At 43.2% G+C, this 27,525-nt stretch overlaps 2 protein-coding genes across 3 annotated transcripts in view; both read left to right on the forward strand.

The window, feature by feature from the left end:
• The first annotated feature begins 2,486 nt into the window (after positions 1–2,486).
• Positions 2,487–3,333, forward strand: LOC122684950 (FUN14 domain-containing protein 1-like). Its single transcript, XM_043889512.1, has one exon. It carries the CDS (start codon positions 2,503–2,505, stop codon positions 2,968–2,970), a length of 468 nt encoding a protein of 155 aa, XP_043745447.1. The 5' UTR covers positions 2,487–2,502; the 3' UTR covers positions 2,971–3,333.
• A 5,080-nt stretch (positions 3,334–8,413) lies between these two features.
• Positions 8,414–27,525, forward strand: part of WDR7 (WD repeat domain 7) — a 340,950-nt gene continuing 321,838 nt past the window's right edge. The window contains exon 1 of one of the 2 annotated variants that reach the window (XM_043889509.1): positions 8,414–8,649. The gene's annotated coding sequence lies outside the window, so the exon portion shown is untranslated. The remainder of the gene's footprint in view (positions 8,650–27,525) is intronic. The other variant, XM_043889510.1, reaches the window with a different exon arrangement.

Here is a 27,525-nt window from a genome sequence, read left to right on the forward strand (position 1 = left end):
TGCAAATAGTAAAAAGCCTTAGTCGTTTGAGTGGATAAACTTAACTTATTCCACTTTTTGTTACAAACTGCTGCTGCTGCAAAGTTGCTTCAGTCGTGTCCGACCCTGTGTGACCCCGTAGACGGCAGCCCACCAGGCTCCCCCGTCCCTGGGATTCTCCAGGCAAGAACACTGGAGCGGGTTGCCATCTCCTTCTCCAATGCATGCGAGTGAAAAGTGAAAGTGAAGTTGATCAGTCGTGTCTGACTCTTAGTGACCCCATGGACTGCAGCCTACCAGACTCCTCCGTCCATGGGATTTTCCAGGCAAGAGTACTGGAGTGGGGTGCCATTGCCTTCTCCCTATTATAAACTAGTAAGATTTATATTGTAATACATGTTTCCTGATTGAGTTTTAAAATGAAGCTGTGAGACCTCTGGTTGTATCTGTTTATCTGTGTGTACATTATAGATATGTCTCTACCTCCAGGTGGTATTATCAAAATCAATTTGTTAAATAGTTCTACTTAATTCACTTAAAAGTAAGTCCTCATAAATTAAATATTTATAAATGTTACAGTAACTAACCCAAATGAATTTCAAGTTTATGTGATCTGGGAGATATTCAATATTAAATTCATATACAGTATTAAAGTTTAAGTTCATTGGTTTAATTAAAACAGACATATCTTACTTTTATTGAACCTAGGTTTACTAAAAAGTTATCAAATATTATCTGTTATGAAATTTATTAGCAAGAAGAATAGCTTGGGATGATGGCTAACGTGGTCTAATGTTTCATGAAGGATTTCATGTATAATCTAAACATAATTGTTGGGAACAGGTAAATAAATATAAATGGGGTAAGAGCTTTTAGGGGAACTCTTTAAAAGTAATTCTGTTTTATGGTGGTGTGTACAGGGAATGTTGCCTGCCACTGCAGTAAGTAAAGAATGTTGCCTGCCCTTGCAGTAAACAAAGAGTGTCGCCTGCCACTGCAGTAAACAAGGGTCAAGTCATCAGCCCCTATAGCCCCCTCACATTTGGGCTGGGGGCAGCCCAAATGGTGCCCCTTGAGGGGGATTCAGGGTACAGAAAAGCAAGAAGCATTATTTGCTCTGGATACTGGCCCTCGGCAGTTAAGATGCGTATCTAAGGAATAATTTCAACGAGCCCAGTTTCTTGCATCTTCCCATAGATGGAAAAGCACTAGAACCATTAACTGCAGGTGCCTCTTTGTGTGATTAGCATTCATTTTGGGATGTTTGACTACCCCCTTTTTTTTCCCCCAAGCAAAAAGCTCTTATATTCTGGCTCCTCCCTGCCTTCTTTGGAGCAGTTTCTCAGTTATTGGAGAGGTTTTCCCCTGGGTTATAGTCTTCAATGAGGTCCCCAAATAAAATTTAACTTGAAACTTTTAGATTGCTTTTTTCTTCAGTCAACTCTATGTCTACTTAAAAATGGTAACTAAACAACTTGAAACTTCAAAGTTTTGCTAAGTTAAGTTAAATGATAGAAATGTATTAAATATATAGATGATTGCCAAGTAAAAAAGATATTGAAACATTAATTACTGAACAGAGGCTTCCTTTTACAGAGAAACTATAGATATTCAGGACTATTATGGGGATGCATGGATAAATTTTCTATAAAAATTTTTTAGAAATCACAAATAGTATTTGAAAGTTGGCCTATTTGTAGAGTGCTAATGTGAAAAGAATTCATAATTGCTTACTTAATTTTCACTACAAAGGAAGGTTTTTAAAGGTTAAGAACTCTATTATGTGTAATCAATTAAAGAAGGAAAACATTTTCAGAGGCAAGGAAAAATATAAAGAATGGAAATGCATTTTGTTAAAAGAAAAGAAAGTGATTTTTGTCTTAAATCTGATTATTTCTAAATGGGGAGGAAAGGGACAGACAAATAAGAATATAAACAATTTGTGAGAAAAAAGGAATCTTTATAAAGGAATTCTATGTGGGGTCAGGATTGTCTAAGAGTAGAATAAATTTAATTATGTAAATAAATTTTAATATTAAAGATAAGGTGGTGCAAAACTAGAAATTTATTTTCTTTCTTTGTTAAGAGGAAATTTTTTTGACATATTGATCTGCTTTTTGATAACAGAAAAAATTTTCTTTCCTTTTAAGTGGTCTGTTAACTTTCTGTAAGGGTTTCCCTGGTGACTCAGTGATAAAGAATCTGCCTGCCAATGCAGGAGACATTGGTTTGATCCCTTGGTTGGGACAATACCCTGGAAAAGGAAATGGCAACCCACTCCAGTATTCTTGCCTGGGGAGTCCCATGGATAGAGGAGCCTGGTGGGCTACAGTCCATTGGGTCGAAAGAGCCAGACAGAACTGAGCGCGCGCACACACACACATACATGTAACTTTCTGTATTTTGCCTTGAAAATCTTCTGTTGTCACTTTGGTTAACTGAGTAAGTGTTTCACAGTGACCTATGATTCTACTTGACAAAGTGTTTTAAAACCTTTCTGGAGTACAGGCCGCCGGCGGTATCATGGCGACCCGGAACCCCCCTCCCCAAGCATATGAAAGTGATGATGATTCTTACGAAGTGTTGGATTTAACTGAGTATGCCAGAAGACACCACTGGTGGAATCGAGTGTTTGGCCACAGTTCCGGACCTATGGTAGAAAAATACTCGGTAGCCACCCAGATTGTAATGGGTGGAGTGAGTGGCTGGTGTGCGGGATTTTTGTTCCAGAAAGTTGGAAAACTTGCAGCAACTGCAGTAGGTGGTGGCTTTCTTCTCCTTCAGATTGCCAGTCACAGTGGCTATGTGCAGATCGACTGGAAGAGAGTGGAAAAAGATGTAAACAAAGCAAAAAGACAGATTAAGAAACGAGCAAATAAGGCAGCACCTGAAATCAATAACATAATAGAAGAAGCAACAGAGTTCGTCAAACAGAACATTGTGATATCCAGTGGATTTGTGGGAGGCTTTTTGCTAGGCCTTGCATCTTAAGAAAATGGATGTTCTATCACAATGAAGTCACCTCTGAGAAGAGAAATGGTGGTGACAAGATGGTCTCATCATTATACATTGACAGATTCTCCAGGATGACAAGAAACAACTAGCTGGACAATACCCAACTCACTGCTTAGCATTTTGCCATCTGAAATTTAGCAGACTAGTATCTGCTATAAAATAACCTGTATGGTATGTGTATAATAGCATCCCTGAGCAAAACATGGCTTTCATTATTTTTTAAGAATTTGTGTTTGTTTAAAATTTGCCTATAAAACACTACTATTGGATGTAGATATGGAGAGAAAATGAGTTGTTGGATGTATTCCCCAGTAAAATATTATTCTCATTTTATTTAAATAAAAAAAAAAAAAAAAAACCTTTCTGATATCTTTGACAAGTTTCCCCAATCAAGTTCTAAATGAAATTTTTAAAAAAATATACACTTTCATCTGCACCAGGTCCCAGCCACACGAGAAATGGAATCTTTCTGGCCACATCTGTAAACAAGGATGTCACCATCATCAGCGACTGCAGCCCTCCACTGTGAGCTGGTGAGCCCTCAGAGGACTCAGCAAGAAGAGCACCTGTGATCTAGCAGCCATCGACTACAGCTGCTCCCTATGGTAAGCCTTGAGGAAAGGAAGCTCAGAATGCGAAAAACGCAGGATCCTGGCCCCAGACAGCCGAGGTGCAATGGAAGAAATGATTTCAGTAAGCCTGGACTTCTGCATCTTCCCATACACAGAAAAGCGCTAAATTGCTTAATTTGAGATATCTGGTTTTCTTGAATTAACAATAATCTTTTTTAAAAAAAATTATTTACTTTTTATTTTTATTTTTGGCCGCGCTGGGTCTTTGTTGCTTTGCACATGCTTTGTCTAGTCGTGGTGAGTGGGGGCTCTCTTCGCTGTGGAGCATGGGCTTCTCATTGCAGAGCTGGGCTCTAGCCTCTGTGGGCTTCAGAGGTTGCGGCACATAGGCTCAACAGAGCAAAAACATTTTGATGTTCAGACTACCTGCCCGTTGTTGCAAAACCTCTATGTAAGTTGGTCCTCTCCTCACCTCCTCAGAGCAGTTCTCTCAGGGTTACTTGAGATGCTGCCTCCTGGACTTTAGTCCTAAAAATTTCCACGGAATAAAACTGAACTCTCAACTTTCAGGTTGCATGTACTTTTCAGTGGGCACTCGGGATCTTCAGTTGCAGCACGCTAACTCCTAGTTGCGGCGTGCGGAATCCAGTTCCCCGACCAGGGACTGAACTCAGGCCCCCAGCCACTGGACCACCAAGGAAGTCCCCTAAGTGAATTTCTTTTGATCTCTAGCAAACTTTGGGATGCTTCAGAGGGCGTCTGAAACATCTCAAAGAGAGGCACTAAACTAATGAGGCTTATGTAGTATGTTAAACAACATGGGAAACAGTCACCGATGATAAACCTTCTTAGGTTATATGTGTGGGTATATATTACTATATGAAATTACTAAAATTTGGATATACCCTAGTATATTATCAATCATAATTCTAACTCTTATCTTAATATACTGTGTGTCACAGACGTAACCAAATTTCCTTGTCAGTTGTAATTAGATCTTTAACCATCCCATTTTCAGTCTTTCGTCATTGTTATTAGTTTACTCTGATGCTTTTATAAAACTGAAGATCTTCAGAAAGATCTTATAAAAAGGACCTTTTGCCAATATAGGCTCCTGATAGCTTTCACTTTAAATTTATTTTTGGCTCTGCTGAGGTTCATTGCCGCACCGGCTTTTCTCTGGCTGCAGCAAGCGGGGGCTACTCTTCACTGGGGTGCCCGGGCTGCGCACTGCAGTGGCTTCTCTTGTGAAGAACAGGCTCCAGGGCACGTGGGCGGCAGTAGCCGCAGCCCCCGGGCACCAGAGCACAGGCCCCGCAGCGTGGCGCACGGGCTTAACGCTCCGCGGCACGGCCTGGATCTGGGGGAGAACCCATGTCTCCTGCGCTGGCGGATGGATTTTTCTACCACGGAGCCAGCCACCAGGAAAGCCCGGTTTCTGGTAACTTCGAGATCATACTACTGAACTGAGTAGGAAATACCAAAACTCAAATGGAAAACCTGATGGCCTCGTAAAACTACTAACAAAACAATCTAAATCAACAAGAATCAATTTCATGGGGCTGAATGACCTGATAAATAAAATGTACCACTTTATGACTTTTTCTCTTAAATATTAATGGCTTTTACTATTTGTTTTACAGAGAAGAGTAAACCTGTCCTTTTACAGTAACTACAACAAGAAGCAAGTTGATAAAGTGTACCTTTGGAGATGAAGATAAGACATTTATTTTTTCCCCTCTACAGAATCTCTCCAGAATCTGCCTTTTACAGCAGGCTCCCCTCTGGACTTGTTGGCTTATTGTGATCCTGGTTACAACTAGTTATGCTAAGCAGCGTTGTAAATTTTTCTCTTTGTTGTTTTCAGACTGTTTATGGTTTATGTCTCTTGCTGCTATACTGTGACTTTATTAATACTACTAGCTATATTATTTATGGGATTTCCAGATGATGCTGGTGGTAAAGAGTCCACCCCTTGATCTAAGAGATGCAGGTTCCATCTCTGGGTTGGGAAGATACCCTGGAGGAGAGCATGGCAACCCACTCCAGTATTGTTGCCTGGAGAATCCCATGGACAGAGGAGCCTGGTGGGCTACAGCCCATAGCATCGCAGAGTTGGTAACGAGTGAAGCGACTTAGCACAGCATATTAGTGCTAAATATGCCTGTCTTTTATAAGATTATTGTTCTTTACATTACTTGACGTATAACAAAACTAATGTCTTGAAGCAATTGATCACATATATAGCTCTATACAAAATTACTTATAATAGTACAACTCTAGATATAGGAAAAAGCAACAGGAGACAAATAATTCCTGAATCATAATAGACTAGTAAAACACATAATCCAGAGAAGTTTAGGTTATTAACAGGACCTAATTCAGATATAGGGCTTCCCAGATGGCCCAGTGGTAAAGAATCCACCTGCAATGCAAGAGACCTGGGTTCAATCCTGGGGTCGGTAAGATCCCTTGGAGAAAGAAATGGAAACCCTCTCCCTAATTCTTGCCTGGGGAATCCCATGGACAGAGGGGCAGCGCAGACTGCAGTCCATAGGGTCGCTTAGCGACTAAACAACAACAAACCAGATATAGCATTTGAAAGGCCTTTCAACAAAATCCTTGCCTGACCCAGGAATGAGCATTCCTAGCACTATGGGACAAACTGATCATAAAATGCCTCCTCAAATGGTCAAATCTATGACCCAAAGGAGGAAAGGAAGATGTAAACAGAAAGAAGAGACTTGCTCATCACCCAATTATACTAAGGGTTAAGTTGCAACCCACTACCCTGAGGGGAATTCAGGGTGGAGAAAAATAGGAGGGAGCATTCTGTGTTTTGGATATATGTGTTCTGGCTCCTAAATAATAAATATGCATAGTCAAGGAAGAATTTCAGTGACCCAGTGCGAGATAATTTTTGCATCTTCCCACACAGAGAAAGGGCTCTCGTTGTGGCTCAGATGGTAAAGAATCCGCCTGCAATGCGGGAGACCGGAGTTCGATCCCTGGGTCAGCAAGATCCCCTGGAGGAGGGCATGACAACCCACTCCAGTATTCTTGCCTGGAGAATCCCATGGACGAGGAGCCTGGCGGGCTACACAGTCCATGTGGACACAAACTGTCAGACACGACTGAGCGACGAAGCACGCCCGGCACTAAGAAAGCACAGAGAAAAGCACTAATATCATTAACTTGAGGGGTGTGTGGTGTGTGTGTGTGTGTGTGTGTGTGTGTGTGTGTGTGTGTGTGATTAGCAGTAATCTTTAGCCAAGATGTACGTTTGGCCTGTGTATTTCCCAGTGAAGTTTCTTTTTCCACAACCCCTCTGCCGCTTTCTGTGTGGCACGGCTTGTGGGATCTTAGACTTGTGGGAACTCAGTTCCCTGATGAGGGGTAGAACCTGGACCCCAACAGTGAAGGTGCCAAGTCCTAATCACTGGACTTCCAGGGAATGCCCCCAAATTTAGTTTTTATATACAAGCTCCTCACCACCTCTCAGAGGCTCTTCCCTCAGAGGTGCTGAGAGGCTATTTCCTGGGCTCTCATTTCATTCGGTACTCAGTAAGCTCCGTGGATAAAACTTCTCTTATAGCTTTTACACCCTGCATCCAGGAATAGTAAATCGTTGACAGGAAGCCTTTTGACCAAACCAACACTTAGCTCTTTTGTAGGGGGGTAGAGTGGAATTCACACAGAAACGATACAGTCTGAAGTTGTTGTTTCTCTGCTCTGATTCCCTCACCAGCGCTTCAGGGTCCATCCAGTAGGGCTCCGCTAATCCAGGTGTGATCCGAAGATCAGCAGGAATAGGTATTACCTGGGAGCCTGTTAGAAGGGGAGAATCTCCAGACCTACAAAATCAAAAACTTCGTTTTAACAATCTCCCCAGGTTAGCTTTAGAGGCTGCAACAGAATTCTTCCTTGTCCTTACAAACCCATTAGCGAGATTACAAAGGATAAACAAAGCTAGGGAATGGATATACTGTGAATCTTTTTAACACAACTGACTGTTGGTCACAAGCATGGCACCGTTTTTTTTTTTTTTTTTTCCCCTCCCTGGCTACCCATTCATTCATTCAACAAATATTTGAGATGAAAATAAGGGAGCACGGTATGTAACGAACATCAACTGAACTCGTTTAACCACCCAGACTTCCATGGGACCGTTATGCCTACTTCGTATGTGGGAAGGCTGAGGAGAATAAAGAGGGAAAAGGCAAGACTTCCCAGGTGACACGGACAATGTCACAGTGCGCAATAGAGGAGCCAGGATCCGCATCCACGGCCTTCCGGAAGCAGCACTTGCGTCCCACACTGTCTGCCGCCCACACGGGTGTCCATGCCTTCCCTCTCCTGGGCAGGAACGTCGTTGCACAAGGCCAGACTTCCCCTAGTCAAGCAGCCGGGTTCCTCCTCTGGCCCTCTGCGTCAAGGGGCCAGCAGCCAAGATCGGGGTCAGAGGTAACAGTAACCAAGCTCCAGAGCTAACACGTTCCAGGAGTCTGGACCGAGCCTCGCGGGGGTGAGGGGGGCGGGCAAAAGAGTAAACCCGCAGCATCCCGGTCACTGGGCGCAAACACCTAGACTTGCCATCTCTTCCATCCTTCCATCTTGGTCCTTTCAGGCTGGCGGTGCGTGTGGGGGGGAATCCGAGGCGAGAAGAGTGCCTAGAGAGGCTTTCCCGTAACCAAAATGTCGGCCGCGCACTCCCTGCCCTCAGCCGACATGGCGGCCTCCGGATGGTCTCCATGGTAACGCAGCCCGCCTCTCTGGTGCCGGCTTAGGCCGGGCGTGTGTGGAGACGAGCCTTTCCCGCCCCCTCATTTTTTTGCGACAGTTGCAGGGGACGTCACGGCAGTTGGCGGGTGTCAGCTGATTTGCTGCAGCGGCGGCGGCGGCGGTGCAGGCGGCAACGGGCGCCTCGTAGCCGCGCTAGCGAGGCGGAGGCTGGGCTGGGGTTCCAGCCCGAAGTTTCCGCGCCCGGGTTTGCCCACCCGGCGTCCCTCCCGGATACATCCTCGCCTGGTCCTGTTGGCCGGAGGGACGGGATATAGCCAGGCACACGATGAAGCTGTGACAGGTGAGGGGGCTCTCGGGCTTTCCCGGAGGAGGTCCCAGCGCGGCTGCGCCCCCGCCGTGGGGCTCAGGGGCCGGGCCTCGGGGGTCCCCGCCCCGCTCCCTCTGGCGGCGGTGCCCGCCGTCCGAGCGCCGCCGCTGGAAGCTTTGATCCGGTCCGGGCCCGCAGCTCGGCGCCGGTGCCCGGAGCGTGGGTCCTGCCCGGGGTCTTCGGGGCCCCCCGGCCTAGTGAGTGACAGCGCTCCTACCGCTGGCTCTGGTCTTGGGATGGAACCACCTTGCCCCCCAAGTGACAATCAAAACGGAGCGATATTCTTGACGTTGACGGGTGGGTGGTTCTTGACAGCGCTTTTGGGAAATGTTGTGCTTGCTCTGGGGGTACCCACAGCCCTTCCCTATGCTGTTTGGTTTGCCCTTGCCCAGGGTGCTGAGACGTCTGTTAGCACACCTGCCCGCTCTCGTCTCCCTGCGCTAGAACTTGATCTGAAAGGATACCTGCCCCCGGAGCCCACTTACTTAGTGGGTCCCAGCTTTCTGAAGCTCTATGCTGGCAGTTAGCCATACCCCCCGCCTTGTATTCAAAAGCTGCCGTTTTGTGCTTTGATTCACTTGCTATGTCAGTTTCTCAGGTCCTAGAATTTGAAATTATGGCAGCTGCATCACAGGAAGCGTTTGAGTTGATGCATCTGATTTTAGGGTTCAGTGAAAGAGAGAGCTACAGTTTGCTTTTACAGTAGTATTTCACAGTAGCATTTGACATGAGCCAAAAAAGTCAAGCTGTGACTCTTTGAGATGTTTATTATTTAGGGCTTTACAGGCAGGATGTCAGGATCGCCTGTTATATGAGAGAAATTGAGTTTTGAAATACATACACTCGTTTCTTTATAAGCAATTTGTGACAGTGTGGAGGTGGAGGACAGCTTAAAAGTGAAAATAAAGTGTTGAAATGCCTTTGGTATTACAAAGAATCAAAGGTTACCTTGATTTCATTCAAAATAACATGTTGGTTATTTCTAATTGGGCAAACAGAACAGTATAAACACATATTAAATGCCTGGTTAATTTTCCTTTTTTAAAAAATATTTTATTGACATATAGTTGATTTACAGTGTTGTGTTAGTTCCTGGTGTATGGCAAGGTGATTCAGTAATACAAATATCTAATAGTCTGCATTTGCTAATCTCAAACTCCCAGTCCTTGCCTCCTCCACCCACCCTCCCCCTTGGCAAAATCACAAGCCTGTTCTCTCCATCTGTGAGTCTGTTGCAAAGATAAGTTCATTTGTGTCATATTTTAGATTCCACACATGCATTTTTTCTTTAATTTTATTTATGTAACTTATTTTTGGTTGTGCTGGGTCTTCCTTACGGTGCAAGCTCTCTCTAGTTGCAGCGCATGGGGCTTATTCTCTGGTTACAGCGCATGGGGCTTATTCTCTGGTTGCAGCGCATGGGGCTTATTCTCTGGTTGCAGCGCGCAGGCTTCTCACCGCAGTAGCGTCTCCTGCTGCGGAGCACATGCTCCAGGACACGCGAGCTTCAGAAGTTGCCCCTCGCGGTATCAGTAGTTGTGGCACATGGGCCTAGTTGCTCGGATGCATGTGGAATCTTCCCGAACCAGGGATGGAACCCATGTCCTCTGCATTGCAAAGCGGATTCTTAACCACTACACAACTAGGAAAGCCCTCCCCACCTCACCCTTTTCCTTTTTAATAGAAGGGAATACCATCCTTTATTTATACTTGAATTCTAGTTCAGAGCCATTTTAGACAGTATAGCAAAGTGAGAAAAGGCACAGATCCTGGGACCAAGATTCATATTCCAACACAAGAATATTAACTGCCTGGCAGCTCTCTAACATTCCCCACAGTCTCTTCAGTCGAGTGGGGAGAGGATCACACCCCTTCTAGTGGCTATCACAGCTGCTTCTGCCCTAGTGGCCAGCCTGGGTACTCACCCCGCAGGCAGATCAGCTGAGAGTGAATTCTGTAGGTCTCAGATCACTGATTATGGTGGTTCTCAGTGAGTTATTAAACATCTGAGGTCGCCGCTACCTCCAGACATTCTGAGGCAAGATGTAGGAACGCAGACTGGCTCAAGGGCTGAGTGTGATCTTATGATTTCCTTTTGTTTGGATAGAAGTTCTGTTTTGAAACAGAGGAGGTGAGGTGGTTGGTTTATCTGTGTAACAGACTAGCCTGGCAGACTCTCCAAGTAGTGAGCTGGTGTTGAGCCTTTGTCATCGGAAGGTGGGATGACGGTTAGCCTTTCCGGTGTCCTCTATGCTCCGTCAGTCCTGAGGTTCGTTTTGGATCTCAAATGCAGAGGGTTGCGTTAATCTTTTTCAATTCAGCGAGCATCACTGGGATGTTCTACATATCTCCTGTTTTTTTTTTTTCCCCCTATTCTTTGTCTTTTATTTCCAATTTCCACTCCCTTCCCTTGCCCACCAACCCATAGGCAACCATTGCAGCATGTATGATACGTATCCTTCTGTTGGTGTGTGTTCCTCGATGTATGTTGTTTTGAGCCCCCACATTTTAAATGTATAGAGATGATATTGTACATGATCTCATTAAATTTTTTTCTCTTCCTGCTCGCTACTATTTTTAATATTATTTCTTCATTTATTTTTGGCTGTCCTAGGCCTTGGTTTCTGTGTGTGGGCTATTCTTTTTTTAAAAAAATATTTGTTTATTTGGTTGTGCTGGAGTCTTAGTTGTGGCATGTGGGATCTTCCTTGCCGGAAATGAGATCTTTTAGTTTCCGTGTGTTGGATCTAGTTCCCTGACCAGGAGTGGAACCCAGGCCACCTGCATTGGAAGCGCGGAGGCTTAACTGCTGAACAACCAGGGAAGTCCCCGACTTTTCTTTGGTTGCGGGGAGCGGGGGGCGGGTACTCTAGTCTCAGTGCTTGGGCCTCTCACTGCGGTGGCTTCTGTAGCTGCAGAGCGTGGGTCCGGGGCTCGTGGGTTTCAGTAGTTGCAGCATGTGGGATCTAGAGCACAAGCTCAGTAGTTGCGTTGCAGGGATTTAGTTGCTCCGCAGCATATGGGATCTTCCTGAATTGGAGATGGAACTGGTGTCTCCTGCATTGGCAGTTGGATTCTTCTACCATTGAGCCTCCAGGTAGCCCCACTATCTCCTATTTAAGGATCTATTTGTGTTGCCATCTATTGCTTCTAGTTGCTGCGCAGTATTTCAGAATTTGCATCTCCTACAATTAATAAGCAGACTCTCCTCTTTGTGGACGCCCATCTAACTTTCATTTTCCTACCACTTCAGGCAATGCTGTGATACATGTATCTTTTAGACCTCTGTGGTGCTTTCTTTGAGATATCCCTCTAGCAACACGATGTCTGGATCATAGGGTGTTTGTGTGTTTTATTGAAGGTTTGCCAGATTGTGTTCCCAGAATGAGCTGCAGTGGTCTGTCTTCCTGTAGGCAGTTCAGGAGAGTTTTTGTATCCTTGTATGCCCACTAATGCTCAGTGTATCCGGCCCCCTGCTTTCCTCCAGACCTCTGGGTACAAAGTGAATCTCATTTTGAATACTTTTCACTATTACTCATGAGTTTGAGTCTCTGTTTATGAGCATTTTATCTTTTGGGGTTTTTTTTTCTTTCGTAAAATTGTTCATTCCTTTACCCATTTAAAAAATTTTATTTTTTTTTAATTGGAGAATAATTGCTTTACGGAATTTTGTTGGTTTCTGCGAAACATCAACATGAGTCAGCCACAGGTATACCTATGTGCCCTCCCTCTTGACCCTCCCTCCCATCTCCCTCCCCACCCTACCCCTCTGGGTTGTTTCAGAGTCCCTGTTTGGGTTCCCTGAGGCATACAGCAGATCCCGTTGGCTAGCTATTTTGCATATGCTTTACCCGTTTTTATTCTGAAGTTTCACACTTTTCCTTGTTGATCTTCAGAAGCTCCTTGTATTTCCTAGATTGTTGCTCGTTGTTTTAGTTGCTAAATTGTGTCCTGCTCTTTTGCGACATGCCCGGCAAACTCCTCTGTCCATGGGGTTTCCCAGACAGGGATACTGGAGTGGGTTGCCATTTCCTTCTCCAGGGGATCTTCCCAGACCAGGGATCGAACCTGTGTCTCCTGCATTGGCAGGTGGATTCTTTACCACTGAGCCACCCGGGGAGCCTGTTTCCTCAATACTAGTCCTTTAAGTTTTATATCTGTTCCTATTCTGTCATTTGTCTCCAACTTGATTTTATGATGTCCTTCATTGAACAGAAATTTTCAATTTGACATAATAAAATTAAAACTTTTTTTGCCTATGCTTTGTGTTTTTTATTAAAGAAATCTTTCTACAACTCTGTGTCACAAAGTTATTCTCCTATTTTATGTACTGCTAACTTTATAGTTTTCCTTTAAATTTATAGGTCTCGAATCCATCCAGAGTGTTTTTTTACATGTCACAAGATAGAGATCCAGTTTATTTTCCATATAGTGTGTCAGATTTCCTAGTGTCAGTCTCTCCTTTCCCCACAGATAAATGGTGCTACACTCGCTGTGTATTAACCTCTCATATAAACTCCAAACACTGTAGTCTGTTCCTTTGGCTCATTTCTTTGCTTTTGTTCTAATATCATGCTGTTTTAGTACTATGGCTTTGTATGATTATTTTTTTCCTACATAAGTAAGTCTTTCCATTTATTTTGTTTTAGGTTTATGTTGAAATAGTTATAGATTAAGGAAGTTGCAGAAGTGCTACTGAGAGGTCTGATTCCCCCCACTGGTTACATTTCATGTAAGTTCACCCAGTTTCCTTCCATGGTTATATTTTATACAACTATAGTAAAATAGTAAAACCAATAAATTGACATTGGTACAATGCCTTGTGTAGTTCTTTGCCGTTTTATCACCTGTGTAGATAGATACTTGTAACCACCACTGCGGTCAAGATACGGAACTGGGGACTTCCCTGGTGGACCAGTGGCTAGGACTCCACACTCCTGATGCAGGGAGCCCAGGTTTGATCCCTGACCAGGGAACTAGATCCCACATGCTGCAGCTAAGACCTGGCACAGGCAAATAAATAGATAAATAATAAATTAAAAAAAAAGTTACAGAACTATTCTTTCACCACCAAGACGTCTTTCAAGCTGCTTACGTACGTTCCCACCAGCAATGTGTGAGAGACTGAGTTTCTTTGTATCCTAGCCGGCATTTGGTATTATCACTTAATACCAAAGTGGTATTGTGGTATTGTGGTCTTAATTTATGTTTCCCAAATGGCTAGTGATGTTAAATTTCTGATAAGGCAAGTTTTCCATTCTTTTTTGATTTTCAAAGTTGGCTTGACTATTTGTGGATTTTTATTCTTTTCTATGTATTTTGAAGCTAGAGTTTCTAAAAAAATTACACCTAGAATTTTGATTCACTGTGCATTGAATGTATGTTTATTATGGGGAAAATTGATTTCTTTATAACATTAGATCACCTTATTCAAGAGCATGGCATAGTCTCCCATTTATGACCAAGCAGAAAGAAAAGTTTTGTAGTTTAAAAAAATTGTGAACATATACCAATTTAAAGTAGATTATTGCTGAAAGAAGAAAGTGCTACTGATTTTCATATATTGATATTTTACCTTTGTGTGTGTGTTCTACTAGACAGAGATCAAAATTTGTAGAACAAATCTTGAAATAATTTTGGTACTTGTAGAGTTAGGCCTGGAACTAGGGAGCACTTTTTTTTTAAGTTTTTGCCTGTGCTGGGTCTTCCTCGCTTTGCGTGGGCTTTTCTCTAGCTGTGGAGGGGGAGCTGCTCTCTAGTTTCGTTGTGGTGGCTTCACGTATTGCAGAGCGCGGGCTCTGGGGTCTGAGGGCTTCCATAGCTGCGGCACGTGGTTCATTAGCTGTGGCTCCCGGGCTCCGGAGCAGAGGCTCAGGAGTTGGGTGAATGGGCTTAGTTGCTCCACGGTGTGTGGAATCTTCCTGGACCAGTGATCAAACCTGTACCCTGTGCATTGGCAGGTGGATTCCCATCCCCAGGACCACCAGGGAAGTCCTCGGTAGCATTTTTATTATTCGTTTATCTGTTACATTTTTCTGTGACACTGTTTTGTTTGTTGGAACAGATAAGCTCAATGATTAGAGTATGGGGTCCGTGAGCTTTATAGATTCTCGTCCCATTTTGTCCATTTCATTGCTGCACTTTACAAAGTGTCCTCAGTCTTACATAGATGGATGCCAGTGATCATGGGCAGAGCCCTCTGAGAGCTTTTGTATGGATCTGTGCTGTACGCAGTTGTATCTGACTCTTTTGCGACCCCATGAACTTCAGCCCACCAGACTCCTCTGTCATTGGAATTTTCCAGGCATGAATACTGGAGTGGTTTGCCATTTCCTACTCCAGGGGATCTTCCTGACCCAGGGATTGAACCTGAATCTCTCTCATCTCTTGCATTGGCAGGCGGATTCTTTACCACTGTGCCACCTGGGAAACCTGGATCTGTTTCTGATACTTAAAACTGCTTTGCTGATAGGAGCACAAAAGATAATGTCAGAAGAAGTCTTACACTGTGGCTGTATTCAGCAAGTTCTGTCCAAGTGAAATTTTTATTTCTTTTGTATTAAGTAACATAGACACTAAATTCATAAAATGGTAATTAATTTAAGTAAAATTAGGCATCTTTTCCAAATGTGTTGGTGATGCTTAATGAAAATGTAGGTTCTTTGGACTGATAATTGCTTGCGTTAGTCATCAAAAAACGTTGGAGCAATGAAATGTTAGGGTACTGGTCAGTTCGGGATGGAGAAACTTTCTGAAGTGTTGCGAGTTATTCTGTAGGCTCTTGTAGAATGGGAAACCACTGGAAAGATGTGGTTGTTTAACCACTGTCTCCCGCCCAGTTAGCAGTTGTAACTTATGACCTTTCAAGCTACCTGAAGACATTTCACTGGCGTTTTGCACACACGTGTTTCTTTGTGAATGTCGCGGTTACTATATGTCACTGATAACAGATGGATAGAGCACGCCAGTTACCTACCGTCTGTTCTCACAGTCCAGTTTCTCATTTGGCTGTCTTTCTTAAGGGCTCTTCTTTTTTCTAAACATTTCAAATATGAGCCAACAATAAACACCACCATTAACAAGGAGAAGCTCACACTAATAAAACACCAGTTTGCTAAGTTTAAGAAACTTTACTTAAAGTTACTAAGTTTAATAGACCTTAGTGAGTGTGGTAACAATCACTTGAAGTAAACCATGTTAGTTAATTTGCTGCCTAGGTCCTAAGACGTGTCTTACTGTGTATGTGTCACATAAAATGAAAGAGGCTAGAATACAGGTGCAACGTGTAGCTGCAACTACAACTAGTATGTTAACGGGGACTTGATTAAGGGGATTTGTATTAATTGTTGACATTATTATAGAAAAATTCATTGATAAAAAACTCTGAAATCCAAAGCATGTAAGATCAAGATGTATTTTAATCTGTTGATGGTACAACTTTTTTAAAGCCAGGCACACGTTTCATTCATTCAGTTCAGTTCAGTCGCTCAATCATGTCCGACTCTTTGCGACCCCATGGACTGCAGCACGCCAGGCCTCCCTGTCCATCACCAACTCCGGAAGCTTACTCAAACTTATGTTAATCAAGTCAGTGATGCCATCCAAACACCTCATCCTCTGTTGTCCCCTTCTCCTCCTGCCCTCAATCTTTCCCAGCATCAGGGTCTTTTCAAATGAGTCAGCTCTTCGCATCAGGTGGCCAAAGTATTGGAGTTTCAGCTTCAGCATCAGTCCTGCCAATGAATATTCAGGACTGATTTTCTTTACGATGGACTGGTTGGATCTCCTTGCAGTCCAAGGGACTCTCAAGAGTCTTCATTCATTACTTGGTTCATTTATTCAGTAAATATTTGGGTACCTCCTATGTAGCTGAAATTCTAGGCACTGGGAATACAGTACAGAATAAAAGAAACATAAATCATCACCTTCATGGAATTTATGCTACAGTTGCAGATTCAGACAAGAAATAAATAAGTGAAGCATTTGGTATGTTAAATGACTGTACGGGCTCTGGAGCAGTATAGTAAAATACTGTTGGGGTGGTGGATTTTGCAGTTTGTATTGGTCAGGAAAGGCGTCACTGAGCAGATAACATTTTAGCAGAGATCTGAAGTGGGTGAAGGAGCTCCAAAGAATGACTTGCTGTCGCCTGAGCGAGGGAAGACTGTGAGGGGCAGGTTTGGGGAAGAAGACCAGAGACTCCCTTTTGATCCTGTCAAAGTTGAGAATCTTGTTAGCCATCCAGATGGAAGTGCTGAATAGGAAGCTGCGTTTGTGCGTGTGGAGTCAGAGGAGAGCCCCTAGCTGGGAGCTGGGGAATTGTCAATGCATAGCTGGTGTTTAAAGCCACGAGGCCAGGGCTTCCCGGTGGCTCACTGGTAAAGAATCTGCCTGCCAATGCAGGAGACACGGGTTCGAGCCCTGGTCTGGGAAGATCCCACATGCTGTGGACCAACTAAGCCTGTGAGCCACAACTCCTGAGCCTGTGCTCCGGGCCCGGGAGCCGCAACTCCTGAAGCCTGAGCTTCCTGGAGCCCACGCTGCACAGCAGAAGGCACCGCAGTGAGACGCCCTCGTCCCGCAACGGGAGAGCGGACCGCGCCGGACGCAGCCAGAGAAGAAGCCTGTGCAGCCAGGAAGACCCAGCGCAGCCGGAAATCCATACGTGCATAAATAAAGTTACATTAGAAATAAAGTCCTGAGGCTGGGGAGCTCACTGAGGGAAGCGGGGAGGGTGTGTTGCCAGAGGAGAGAAGTGAAGGACTCTGCTCTGGGTGTGCCCGCGTTTAGAGGTCAGAAGAGGAGGGAAAGTGGAGACTGACGGCAGCAGCAGCGTGTGAAGACCTGGGGCAGGCGAATCGGGGAGCAGTGTGAAGACCTGGGGCAGGCGAATCGGGGAGCAGTGTGAAGACCTGGGGCAGGCGAATCGGGGAGCAGTGTGAAGGGTGCGGGAGCCGCTGGCAGGGCAGGAAGGAGCATGAGGACTCGAGTTGGGCTTAGCGAGCGGGGGTTGGGTGACTTTCCGAGAACATTTGTGTGGCAGGTGGAACGTTTTTCTGTTGTCTGTGTATACGGAGGAGGGTGATGTTACAAATGAGGACATTCTTATTTGGAAAAAGGCACCTGTTTCCTCAGGGTTTGCGGTTAGTAAGCGGAGAAGGAAGTGGCTAACCCCTCCAGAATTCTTGCCTGGAGGATTTCACGGACAGAGGAGCCTGGTGGGCCGCGGTCCGCTGGGTCGCAGAGGGGGGGACCCGACTGAGCGACGGAGCAGGCGCAGTTAGCAAACGGGGGAGCCTCAGGTCTTCACGTGTGCTCAGCAGACCTGACTGACCCCCGGGATTCTGTGCAGCTCGTCTTCTGGCTGGGGAAGCACGTTTGTTCCTTTTTCTGGGTTATTTTACTTTATAAACCATGAAAAGCTTCAGTGCTCAGGGTTTTGACAGCAGTTTCCTTTCTGAGGGGAAGAAGTAGGAATGATGGGGGATGGTGGTGAGATTCGAGTAGGTGGGGGAGATGCGGGTCGGTTCTACCAGATGGGCTCTGTTTTCCCTAGCACGTAGGGGCTTGGTGGGCATCGCTTGCTTTTGGCCTAATCGGTAACTCTTGAAACTGAGGCAGTTTGGCGATGGATGGGTAGAGCATGAGTAGCTGCAGAAATTTGAAACGTGATTCATAGGCCTCGAAGTCTCTGGATCATTTTTAAACTTGGGATGTATTTTTGACCAGATAGCGCTACAGTTCTTCAAAACCCAGCTCTCACGTGCTCAGGGCTGTCTTTGCAATGAGAAGCAAGTGGAGTCTTCTGTTGCCATCTGCTCATTCCACATGTTCTTTTGAAACAGAATCCTGGAACTTCCGTTAGCAAAGCCGTCCTAAAGTGTCAGGTTCCCTGGAAGCAGATTTCTTGCCACTCAAATAGGAAAGTATAATCTTGGCAACTTAGCGGCAAGCTTAGTGTTCAGAAGGTGAAGTCCCTCACTGACTCTTTAATTCTGAGGAGGCAGCTCAGTGACTCCTTCAGTGCATTTTACGACCTGGCTATCTCATTGCTTTATAACAATCTTCCTCATCTGACTCAGATTTTTCTAAGTCTTCAGTGAATTGACCACAAAAGCACAAAACAAGCACAGAGAAAATTCAGAATCATAATGACTACTTCCTTCATCACACCGTGAATTTGACTTGAACACACTTTTTTGAGAAATGACATAGGGATGTTCTGTGAAATTGAACAAACCTTTAAAGATTCCTTTCTTCATTCATTGCTGTGGTGGCGAGTACGTTTAGTTACTTAGTCTGTAGTCCCTGCTTTTCATTCTCCCTCTTGTTAGGTGGAGGCCTGCCTGCCTTTGTTCATGTGTGTGTGCCCATTCTCAAGAGAGAGAATGTGGGTTTGTTTTTGTCTGCAGGCCTCAGAGGGCCTGCCTGGGGCTCAGGAAGCCAACAGCCCGAGGCAGCGTTAACTCTCCTGTGTTCCCGGGCTGAGCATGTATCTCGCTCTAGCATTTGTGTAGAGAGATGAACACTGACCTGATACCAGATTTTTCATATTTAATCCTGACTTCGTAGCTTTTAGAAGTCATCTGGAATACCAGTATCCCATGAGATTTTGCAGAACAGGGTGGTCTTACCAGAGTATCGCTCCCTACGTTATTCATAGTTTTAAGGGGTAAAAAGAGTTATGGTGGAGGTAGCTGGTAGTCACTGCCTTAGTCAAGTGGTCACGGGTGGCATCACCGACAGTGGGACAGCGTGATGTCACGTGCCTCCCGTTGGTGACGCAGTGTGAAGGACACTTGCCCAGAATGTTTCACTTGAGCCTGCTTACGCCGTTAGATCCAGCTTCCAGTTTATAGAAAAGCAGGAGGCAGATGAATGCATGATGAATGACATCATAAATATAGTCAGACTTATCTGAAACTTGGAACATTTTTCAAGCAGTTGGTTTTGTTTTTTAAAGTTATTATGAAGCATGAAAATCAATATGAAAAATGAAGCAAGACTTGTTCTGGAACTAAAGAGCAAGGAGGCATCACAACCAAGTGCAGTGTGTCAAACGTGAATAGTTTGTTTGCTAATATTAGTAAATAATATTTATTGAGTGATCTTTATACTATTTTTGAACTTTTTGTATATTTAACATTTTTTTTAATAATAAAAAATTGGGGAGAATCACAAGACGGGGGAAAGTAGATTTCATCTTAAGCTTTTTACTAAAAGGACAGTCAAATTTAAAAGTATTCTTTTGGGAGTTCCCTGGTTGCCTAGTGGTTAGGATTCCAGGCTTTCATTGCCATGGCCTGGGTTCAATCCCAATGAGAAACTGAGATCCTACAAACCATTGAGTGGCGCAACCAAAGAAAAGAAAAGAAAAGAAAAAACCCTCCAAATCTAGTGAAAAAGAGAAATGAAAGATTTTCCCCTTTGCCTTGAATTTTTCTTAGGGTTTGTTAGGCCTTTACATAGCTAAGCAGGAGAAAGCTGAAGAAATAGGAAGAAGATAACTGGGAGAGCATACTGTACTGGAAGCCTGAGAGAGGAGAGTCAAGGATTAGCAAATGATCAGCCGTGTCAAGCTAGTAGCCATGTGAGACTGAATATCACATAAGGACTGAGGAAGACGGTTAGGAAAGTAGGAATCCACTGTCCATTGATGTCAAAGCATCTTCTTTCCTCACTTCTCTCCTGGGACCTTGCTTCTCTCTGCAGTACTGGAGAGTTCTTCCCTGGAGGATCATATCAAAACTGTTGATCTCTGTGTAGCGAGAGAGCATAAGTGTCCTTAGATTAAGTCTGTTTGAAGTTACAATCTGTATTACATGAGGCAGTTCAGTTCAGTTCAGTTGCTCAGTCGTGTCCGACTCTTTGCGACCCCATGAATCGCAGCACGCCAGGCCTCCCTGTCCATCACCAACTCCCAGAGTTTACTCAAACTCATGTCCATCGGGTCGGTGATGCCATCCAGCCATCTCATCCTGTTGTCCCCTTCTCCTCCTGCCCCCAATCCCTCCCAGCATCAGTGTCTTTTCCAATGAGTCAGCTCTTCGCATGAGGTGGCCAAAGTATTGAAGTTTCAGCTTCAGCATCAGTCCTTCCAATGAACACCCAGGACTGATCTCCTTTAGGATGGACTGGTTGGATCTCCTTGCAGTCCAAGGGACTCTCAAGAGTCTTCTCCAACATCACAGTTCAAAAGCATCAATTCTTTGGCACTCAGCTTTCTTCACAGTCCAACTCTCACATTCATACATGACCACTGGAAAAACCATAGCCTTGACTAGGACCTTTGTTGGCAAAGTAATGAGGCAGTTGGTGGTAAGAAAGTGGAAACATTGTGTTAAAGGCCACAGGTTTCAAAGTGTTGATTGTCATAACAATGAGAGAAAGAGAGAGAAAATGGGATAAAGAATGAATGCGAGAGGGAGGGAGAGAAAGATTACTAGATTTACATGCAGGGGCTGGTAACAAGTGAAGGGTTTTGTACAGAAGTGAGATTAGAACATGTATGGAGGACAAAGGCTAATTTAATTGAAAGACAGATAAAATGGTAGTCAGTGAGAGGGTAATTATGGGAGTGAAGTGAAGTGAAGTTGCTCAGTTGTGTCTGTCTGACTCTTTGCCACCCCATGGTCTGTAGTCTACCAGGCTCCTCCGTCCATGGGATTTTCCAGGCAAGAATACTGGAGTGGGTTGCCATTTCCTTCTCCAAATTAAGATAGTAAGATCCTTCAAAGAGTCTGGGAAGGATTTAAATCTAATTTAAATTTTCTTCTAATTTAATTTTTTGCTTATTTAAATTTAAATCTTCTTCTAAATCTAAAAAGATGAGATATTTCTTCCTCAGAAATAGCTTGCTTGGCCCACAGTGAAAGCTTAATAATAAATGCTAGTTATTGTGATTCTCCATTTGTTCATTCAATAAATATGTGTTTATTCAACAAGTAAATACGTATCATTCGACAAATACATACTCCTCTGTCCATGGAATTGTCCAGGCAAGATGGAGTGGGTGCCATTCCCTTCTCCAGGGCATCTTCCTGACGCGGGGATTGAACCTGGGTCTCCCACTGCAGGCAGATACCTTAGCATCTAAGCCACCAGCGCAGCCCCGGTTGGTCAGTAGTGGTGGTGGTTTAGTCGCTCAGTCGTGTCTGACTCTTGTGATCTCATGGACTGTTGTCCATGAGACTCCTCTGTCCATGGAGTTTTCCAGGCAAAAATGCTAGAGTGGTTTGCCATTTCCTTCTCTAGGGGTCTTCCGGAACCTGGGTCTCCTGCACTGCAGGCAGATTCTTTACCAACCGAGCGACCAGGAAGTCACTACTAAAAGTCTATAACTATTCTGGGTGCTGGTAAACCCCCTCGTATCCTAGTGCAATGCAGTTTGCTTGATAGTGATTGAATAATAAAGGTGGGGGACTTCGTGAATGATCTGGTTTTCCTCTAGAAGGGTGCAGCTTTTAGTGGAGTGGATGCATTTATAAACAAATACTTATGCACAGTGGTGCGTGTTCTGCACCAGAGTATAGACACTGTTGCGGAAGCATGGTTGCAGGGGTCGTGAATCATCGGGTGGAGACGGGTCCCTCCCAGCAGAGCTAGTGTTGAAACAGGTACAGGCTAAAGTCAAATGTTTATTATAGTTAAATGTTTTTGGAAACTCCATGTTTGTGTGTGTATGTGCATCTTAAAATAAAGAACCTGGTGAATCAGGGCCATCTATTTTATTTTATTTATTTATTCTTTTGGCTCCACCTCACGGCTTGTGGGATCTTAGTTCCTGGACCAGGGATCGAATCCGTGACCCCTGCAGTGGAAACGTGGAGTCCTAACCACTGGACTACCAGGGAAATCCGTGGACCATTTAATTTATTTATTAAACTGTCTTTTGGAATACAGTGAAATACCCAAAGGTAGGGAGGAAAAAACCCTTAAGACCAAAGGGTTTATCTTCAGAATTAAGGTTCCCACTCAGTCCAGCCTCTGATTTCTCTTTCTTTTTAGAGGTAGTTATCATTACTATTTTTTTTAAAAAAATTGGTATCATTACAGAATTATAAATAATTGTGTGTGTGTATATATATAGGTGTGTGTGTGTGTGTGTGTATATCTCCCCTTTTAGAACCCAAAACAGGAGTGTATTTTACATACTGTACTGTACCTTTTCCTCTTACTGTATATTTTAAAGATTATTTCTTATATCATGTGGCAGTGTTGCATTGTAAGACTCTCTAGCAATTTAATCCCCAACTGATGGACACTAAAGTTCTTTCTATGAACCCATTAACAATTAGAGAAATTTTCAAATATGTAAAAATATTAATAGTAAGAACAATATATGGTGAGCACTCTTGTACTAAAAATAGCTTCAACACTTTATTTTTATGGTTGAAGTTTCCTAGTGAGCCAATTCTGGAGAAAGGAAGCAGGTTTGGTCAGAGGGAGGAGTTGAGCTGTAATGAGTCCCAGCAGAATCTCAGGTGACGCTGGAGGCTAGAAAGAAGATGGAATGACCCCTCCGAACTATCCTGAATTGATTTGAGGGAGACTGGCCTTTACTGTTTTTCTCCGAATTGAGCTTCCCTGATAGCTCAGCTGGTATAAGAATCTGCCTGCAATGCAGGAGACCCTGCGTCCATTCCTGGGTTGGGAAGATCCGCTGGAGAAGGGATAGGCTACCCACTCCAGTATTTCTGGGCTTCCATGGTGGCTCAGTCGGTAAAGAATCTGCTTGCAATGGGGGAGACCTGGGTTCAATCCCTGGGTTGGGAAGATCCTTTGGAGAAGGGAAAGGCTACCCGCTCCAGTATTCTGGCCTGGAAAATTCCATGGACCGCAAAGAGTTGGACACGACTGAGCAACTTTCACTTTCACTGTCCGAACTGATGAGTCATTGGATGTGGGTTGTCCCACTGGAAGCAGGCAAGGTGTCTCCTTTTGGCTGGGGGCAGTCATTAGCCAAATGACTAATGCTAAGACAACCTAGTGGTCTTAGCAGCCGGGATAAGAAGTCCTTTGTTCCTCGAGGTAGGTCAGATGCATTCTACCCACCACACTGATGGTCATATTTCATCTCCATCCTTTCCAATACCTCTTACCCCCTCTTCCTGTCCCCATGTCATAGCCCAGACATCAGATCATTTTATCCATAAATACTGCAGTTCTGCTTACCTTTGAGTAATGTGTTTTTGTAAAGTCTAGATTCACCAGATTGACTGGAGAATGAAGTTTTCCGGTAAATGAAATTTCATGATAAATGAAGACAGCATAGAATACGGGAGGGCATTTATTTCCTTAGGAATCAGGTCTGTGTGTGCCTCTGAGCTCTGAGATCGGTTTGTGGTGTGATTTTGAGAGTTGCTGATGGACCTGAATGTGGAGCGGGGGCGGAGGGGTTCTCCCCATGGTGAGTCTAGCACTGGGAGTTACGTTTAGACAAACCTTGTAGTCTTTCCCTTTTATGGAAGATTTTCATAAAAATGCAAAACAGGGTTTACTTTTCTTTCCTGTCAACTTTGAATTTGGAAAATGTAAGCATCTAAGCTATTCTGTACCTATTTGTTTATTTATTTTTAAATTTGAAACAAAGTTTAAGTTTTTCTTCTTTATGGCATGCAGGATCTTAGTTCCCTGACCAGGGATTGAACCTGTGCCCTCCTGCAGTGGGAGCCGGGAATCTACCAGGGAAGTCCCTGCCTATTTAAGTTAAGGGAAGAGAGGTCCACCAAGGGGATTGCAGCTTGCAGAACCTGAGAAGGAAACCTCCTCAAGTGAAATTTCAAGGTGTTGTCCATGTCCCCTGGCAACTTTCTGAAAGGAGGGTATTCTTGTCCATCTTTTACAGATATGGTAAATCTTTCAAGATTGCATAGAAGAGTCAGGATCTGAATATAGTTCTTCTGAGCATAAGTTTAGTGTTCTTTAAACTGTTGTTTTTGTTGCTGTTGTTGACTGCAGTACAGTTTTATTTCTGTTTAGAGCTGAGAAATAGGTGCAATCAGGTGAAACAAAAATATATGAAATTGAGGTAGGCAAAAGAGATGACTTGGTTTTTATCTCTCAGACCCCTGCTCTTTATGATTTGATTTTTTTTTTTTACTTAAAGATGATTCAAAATTCATTGTATAAATACTCTTGATGAGAAAACTAATCCTCAGAAGTGAGATGCTGTGATTAAAGACTGCATGGTTAGTGGCAAGATGAGGGATAGAATCTAGGACTCCCGTTATTTAACTCTAAAGCTTTTTCAGGAAAAAGATTATATTTAATAGCCAATGTCTAAATATGATTTTAAGTTAGATTTGATACAAATTTCCTTTGCGTCTCAGTTTGATACTCAGTTCCCTTCATGCAGCAGGTGATGTTGCCAGTGAAGAGAACGGTTAGATGATGATGGCTGGAAAACTGCATGCTTTGAATTTACATTGCCATTTAATCAAGAAATTCAGACTTAGATTCCTGTGTCTTGCCAAACTGAATAGTTAGCTCCTGCCTAATTTGCCCACTTTTTATTGTAATCAGTCCTTTAGGACTAGGTTTACTTGGTACAGATTCCGTGGCAGTTTCAGTCAATCCTTCTTAGAGATGTTTGACTTCTCTGTCCTCATAAGCCACGCTGGCCTTCAGTTCACATTATTTCATTAAGTACTTTTGGTGGCTTTTCTAGTTTCACTTTTATTCTATTGGATTTTAAGATGCTAGGAAAAAATTTTTTTGAGATATTTACATTTTTTTCTGGACTGAGATATATATTTCTTTGTATTAAGAATGTTCACATCATTTGGTCATATAATGAACTAAACATTTCTCATCCTCTTCTTTCTTCCCTTTGATGTATCTAAATCATGCGTTCACATGACATATAGAGCCAAATAGATCCAGAAGACTTTATTATACAAAAAAAAAATTGAAGAGAGGAAAAAAAACGTGTTGAAAGCCCACATATCTGTGGCATAATGATTGAGGATTATGTGGAATTTTAGGTAATTCACTGGACATGCATTGGTTTGGTTACAGCTGACAAGTACCATGGAAGACACAAGCTGTTTATCTTAGTTTTAAGTAAGTGAATTAGTCCCTAAAAAAGGTCCAGGTTATTAAATAAATACCAATGATTTAATTATAGAACATATTTACTTATAATGAAGATTTTTTTCTTAGTAGATGTTCAAGAAATTCCTGCTGCCTCATTATTACACTGTAACCAGATTTCTAGGTTTTGAAATTTCTGGTTTCATATGCTAATTCTAAATGCATTGAAATACATTTAGGTCAAAACAAGTTCTGAAAGTAATGTATCTTTTCTCTGATTCAAAAATTCATGTTAAGATCTTATAGTCTCTCAGCTGTCATGAATGAATGTGTTTGTTGTATTTGCTAAAGGGAATTGTAAACTATTAAGGAAAATTAATTTTATCTCTGATCTGAGAATAGTTTGTTTCAATGGAGAACATGTTAATATATCTAGTAAAGTCAGAATACATATAGTTTCACAAGATTAGAAATGTGTTTGTACATTATTAGGTACTTGTCCAGTTTTGTAATTATGGCATCTAGTTATATGTACCTCACATTATTTCTTCCTTCTTGCTAGTGAGTAGATAATGTTTGCATTTTTAAAGAGAGGATAATGTTATGTTTTCCAGCAGAGAAGTGTTATTCTCTTAGAAAAGTCATAGAATGAATTCAGAATCTTGCAGGAAATAGCCACAAAATTATTTGATTTCCTCTTTTGTTAAGAAGATTAATTTTGTCTGGGAATGTGGGGCCTTAGTTCCCCGAGCAGGGGTCGAACCTGTGCTCCCTGCATTGGAGGCATGGAGTCTCAACCACTGGACCCCAGGGAAGTCCCTTGCACCAAGCATATTTAATCAACATTAGCAGAGTCGGTGTTCCCCAAATTGATATATGAATTTGATGCAGCGCCAGTCATAATCTCAGCAAGCTTTTCTGCAGAAATTTACAATCTAATTTTAAAATGTGTAGAGAAATTAAGAGGACCTAGGCTATCTAAAGGAATCTTGAATATAAGAGCTAACACATTTTAGAGCTGGAAGGAAATACCACTGTGTTTTGTGGGGGTATAAATTTCTTGAGTTCTCTTAGAAGTTAGGCAGGACTAACTTTTATAGATTGGGCTTGTGTAAAAATTAAATATATAGACATTATACAGTGTCCCACCCCAAGCCAGCTAAGTCACATTCGTCTTTCACATGTTGGCTGACTAATGATGAGTTTTCATTACATTCTGCCAGTGTGTGGAGGGACATGGCCCCTAGTCACAGGGTGACGTTGTTATTTGTCTCCCTGTCCTCTCTCACCCCCAACAAAGTCCCCCTCCCCTTGCTTCTGGAGACCTTAAGCTTTCTCCTCACAGTAACTTCTTTTCATTCTTCTTACCTCTTCCTTTGTGCCATGGGTTTTATTCTTACACACTCTGAAGATGCAGGGTGTTTGAGTGTGCAGTGAGAAAGATCATATGTTTATGTGTAACTCAAAAAGCCATGACCTTATACAAGTAGGAAGTTTGTTTTTCCTAGCTAACTGAAAGTCTAGTCTAGAGTTAGAGGAGTTTTTATAAAGGATGAGTCCCCCTATTTTAAAAATATTCTTGAGCTCTCCTGACACATAGCATCTTAGCAAGGCTGTCTCCGTGTCTGAGGAGAGACGTCAGAGCCAATACCCAAATGTAACTTGACAGTTTTCTCTGCCTCCAACTTTTGAATGTTTTCAAAACCCGTTTCCCCACAGTCTGCCTCCAGCTCTGATTTAATACCTTCTTATCTAGGAGGCTTTTCTATGTTCTGAGACTCAGGAACACAAATCTATTTCTCCACTGGAGTCCTA

This window comes from Cervus elaphus, chromosome 27 (genome assembly GCF_910594005.1).
Source record: "Cervus elaphus chromosome 27, mCerEla1.1, whole genome shotgun sequence".
In the NCBI taxonomy this organism is placed as follows: domain Eukaryota; kingdom Metazoa; phylum Chordata; class Mammalia; order Artiodactyla; family Cervidae; genus Cervus; species Cervus elaphus.

What these genes read in the sequence shown, in the direction of transcription:
- LOC122684950 (XM_043889512.1), top strand. Translation starts at nt 2,503, where the DNA reads ATGGCGACCCGGAACCCCCCTCCCCAAGCATATGAAAGTGATGATGAT.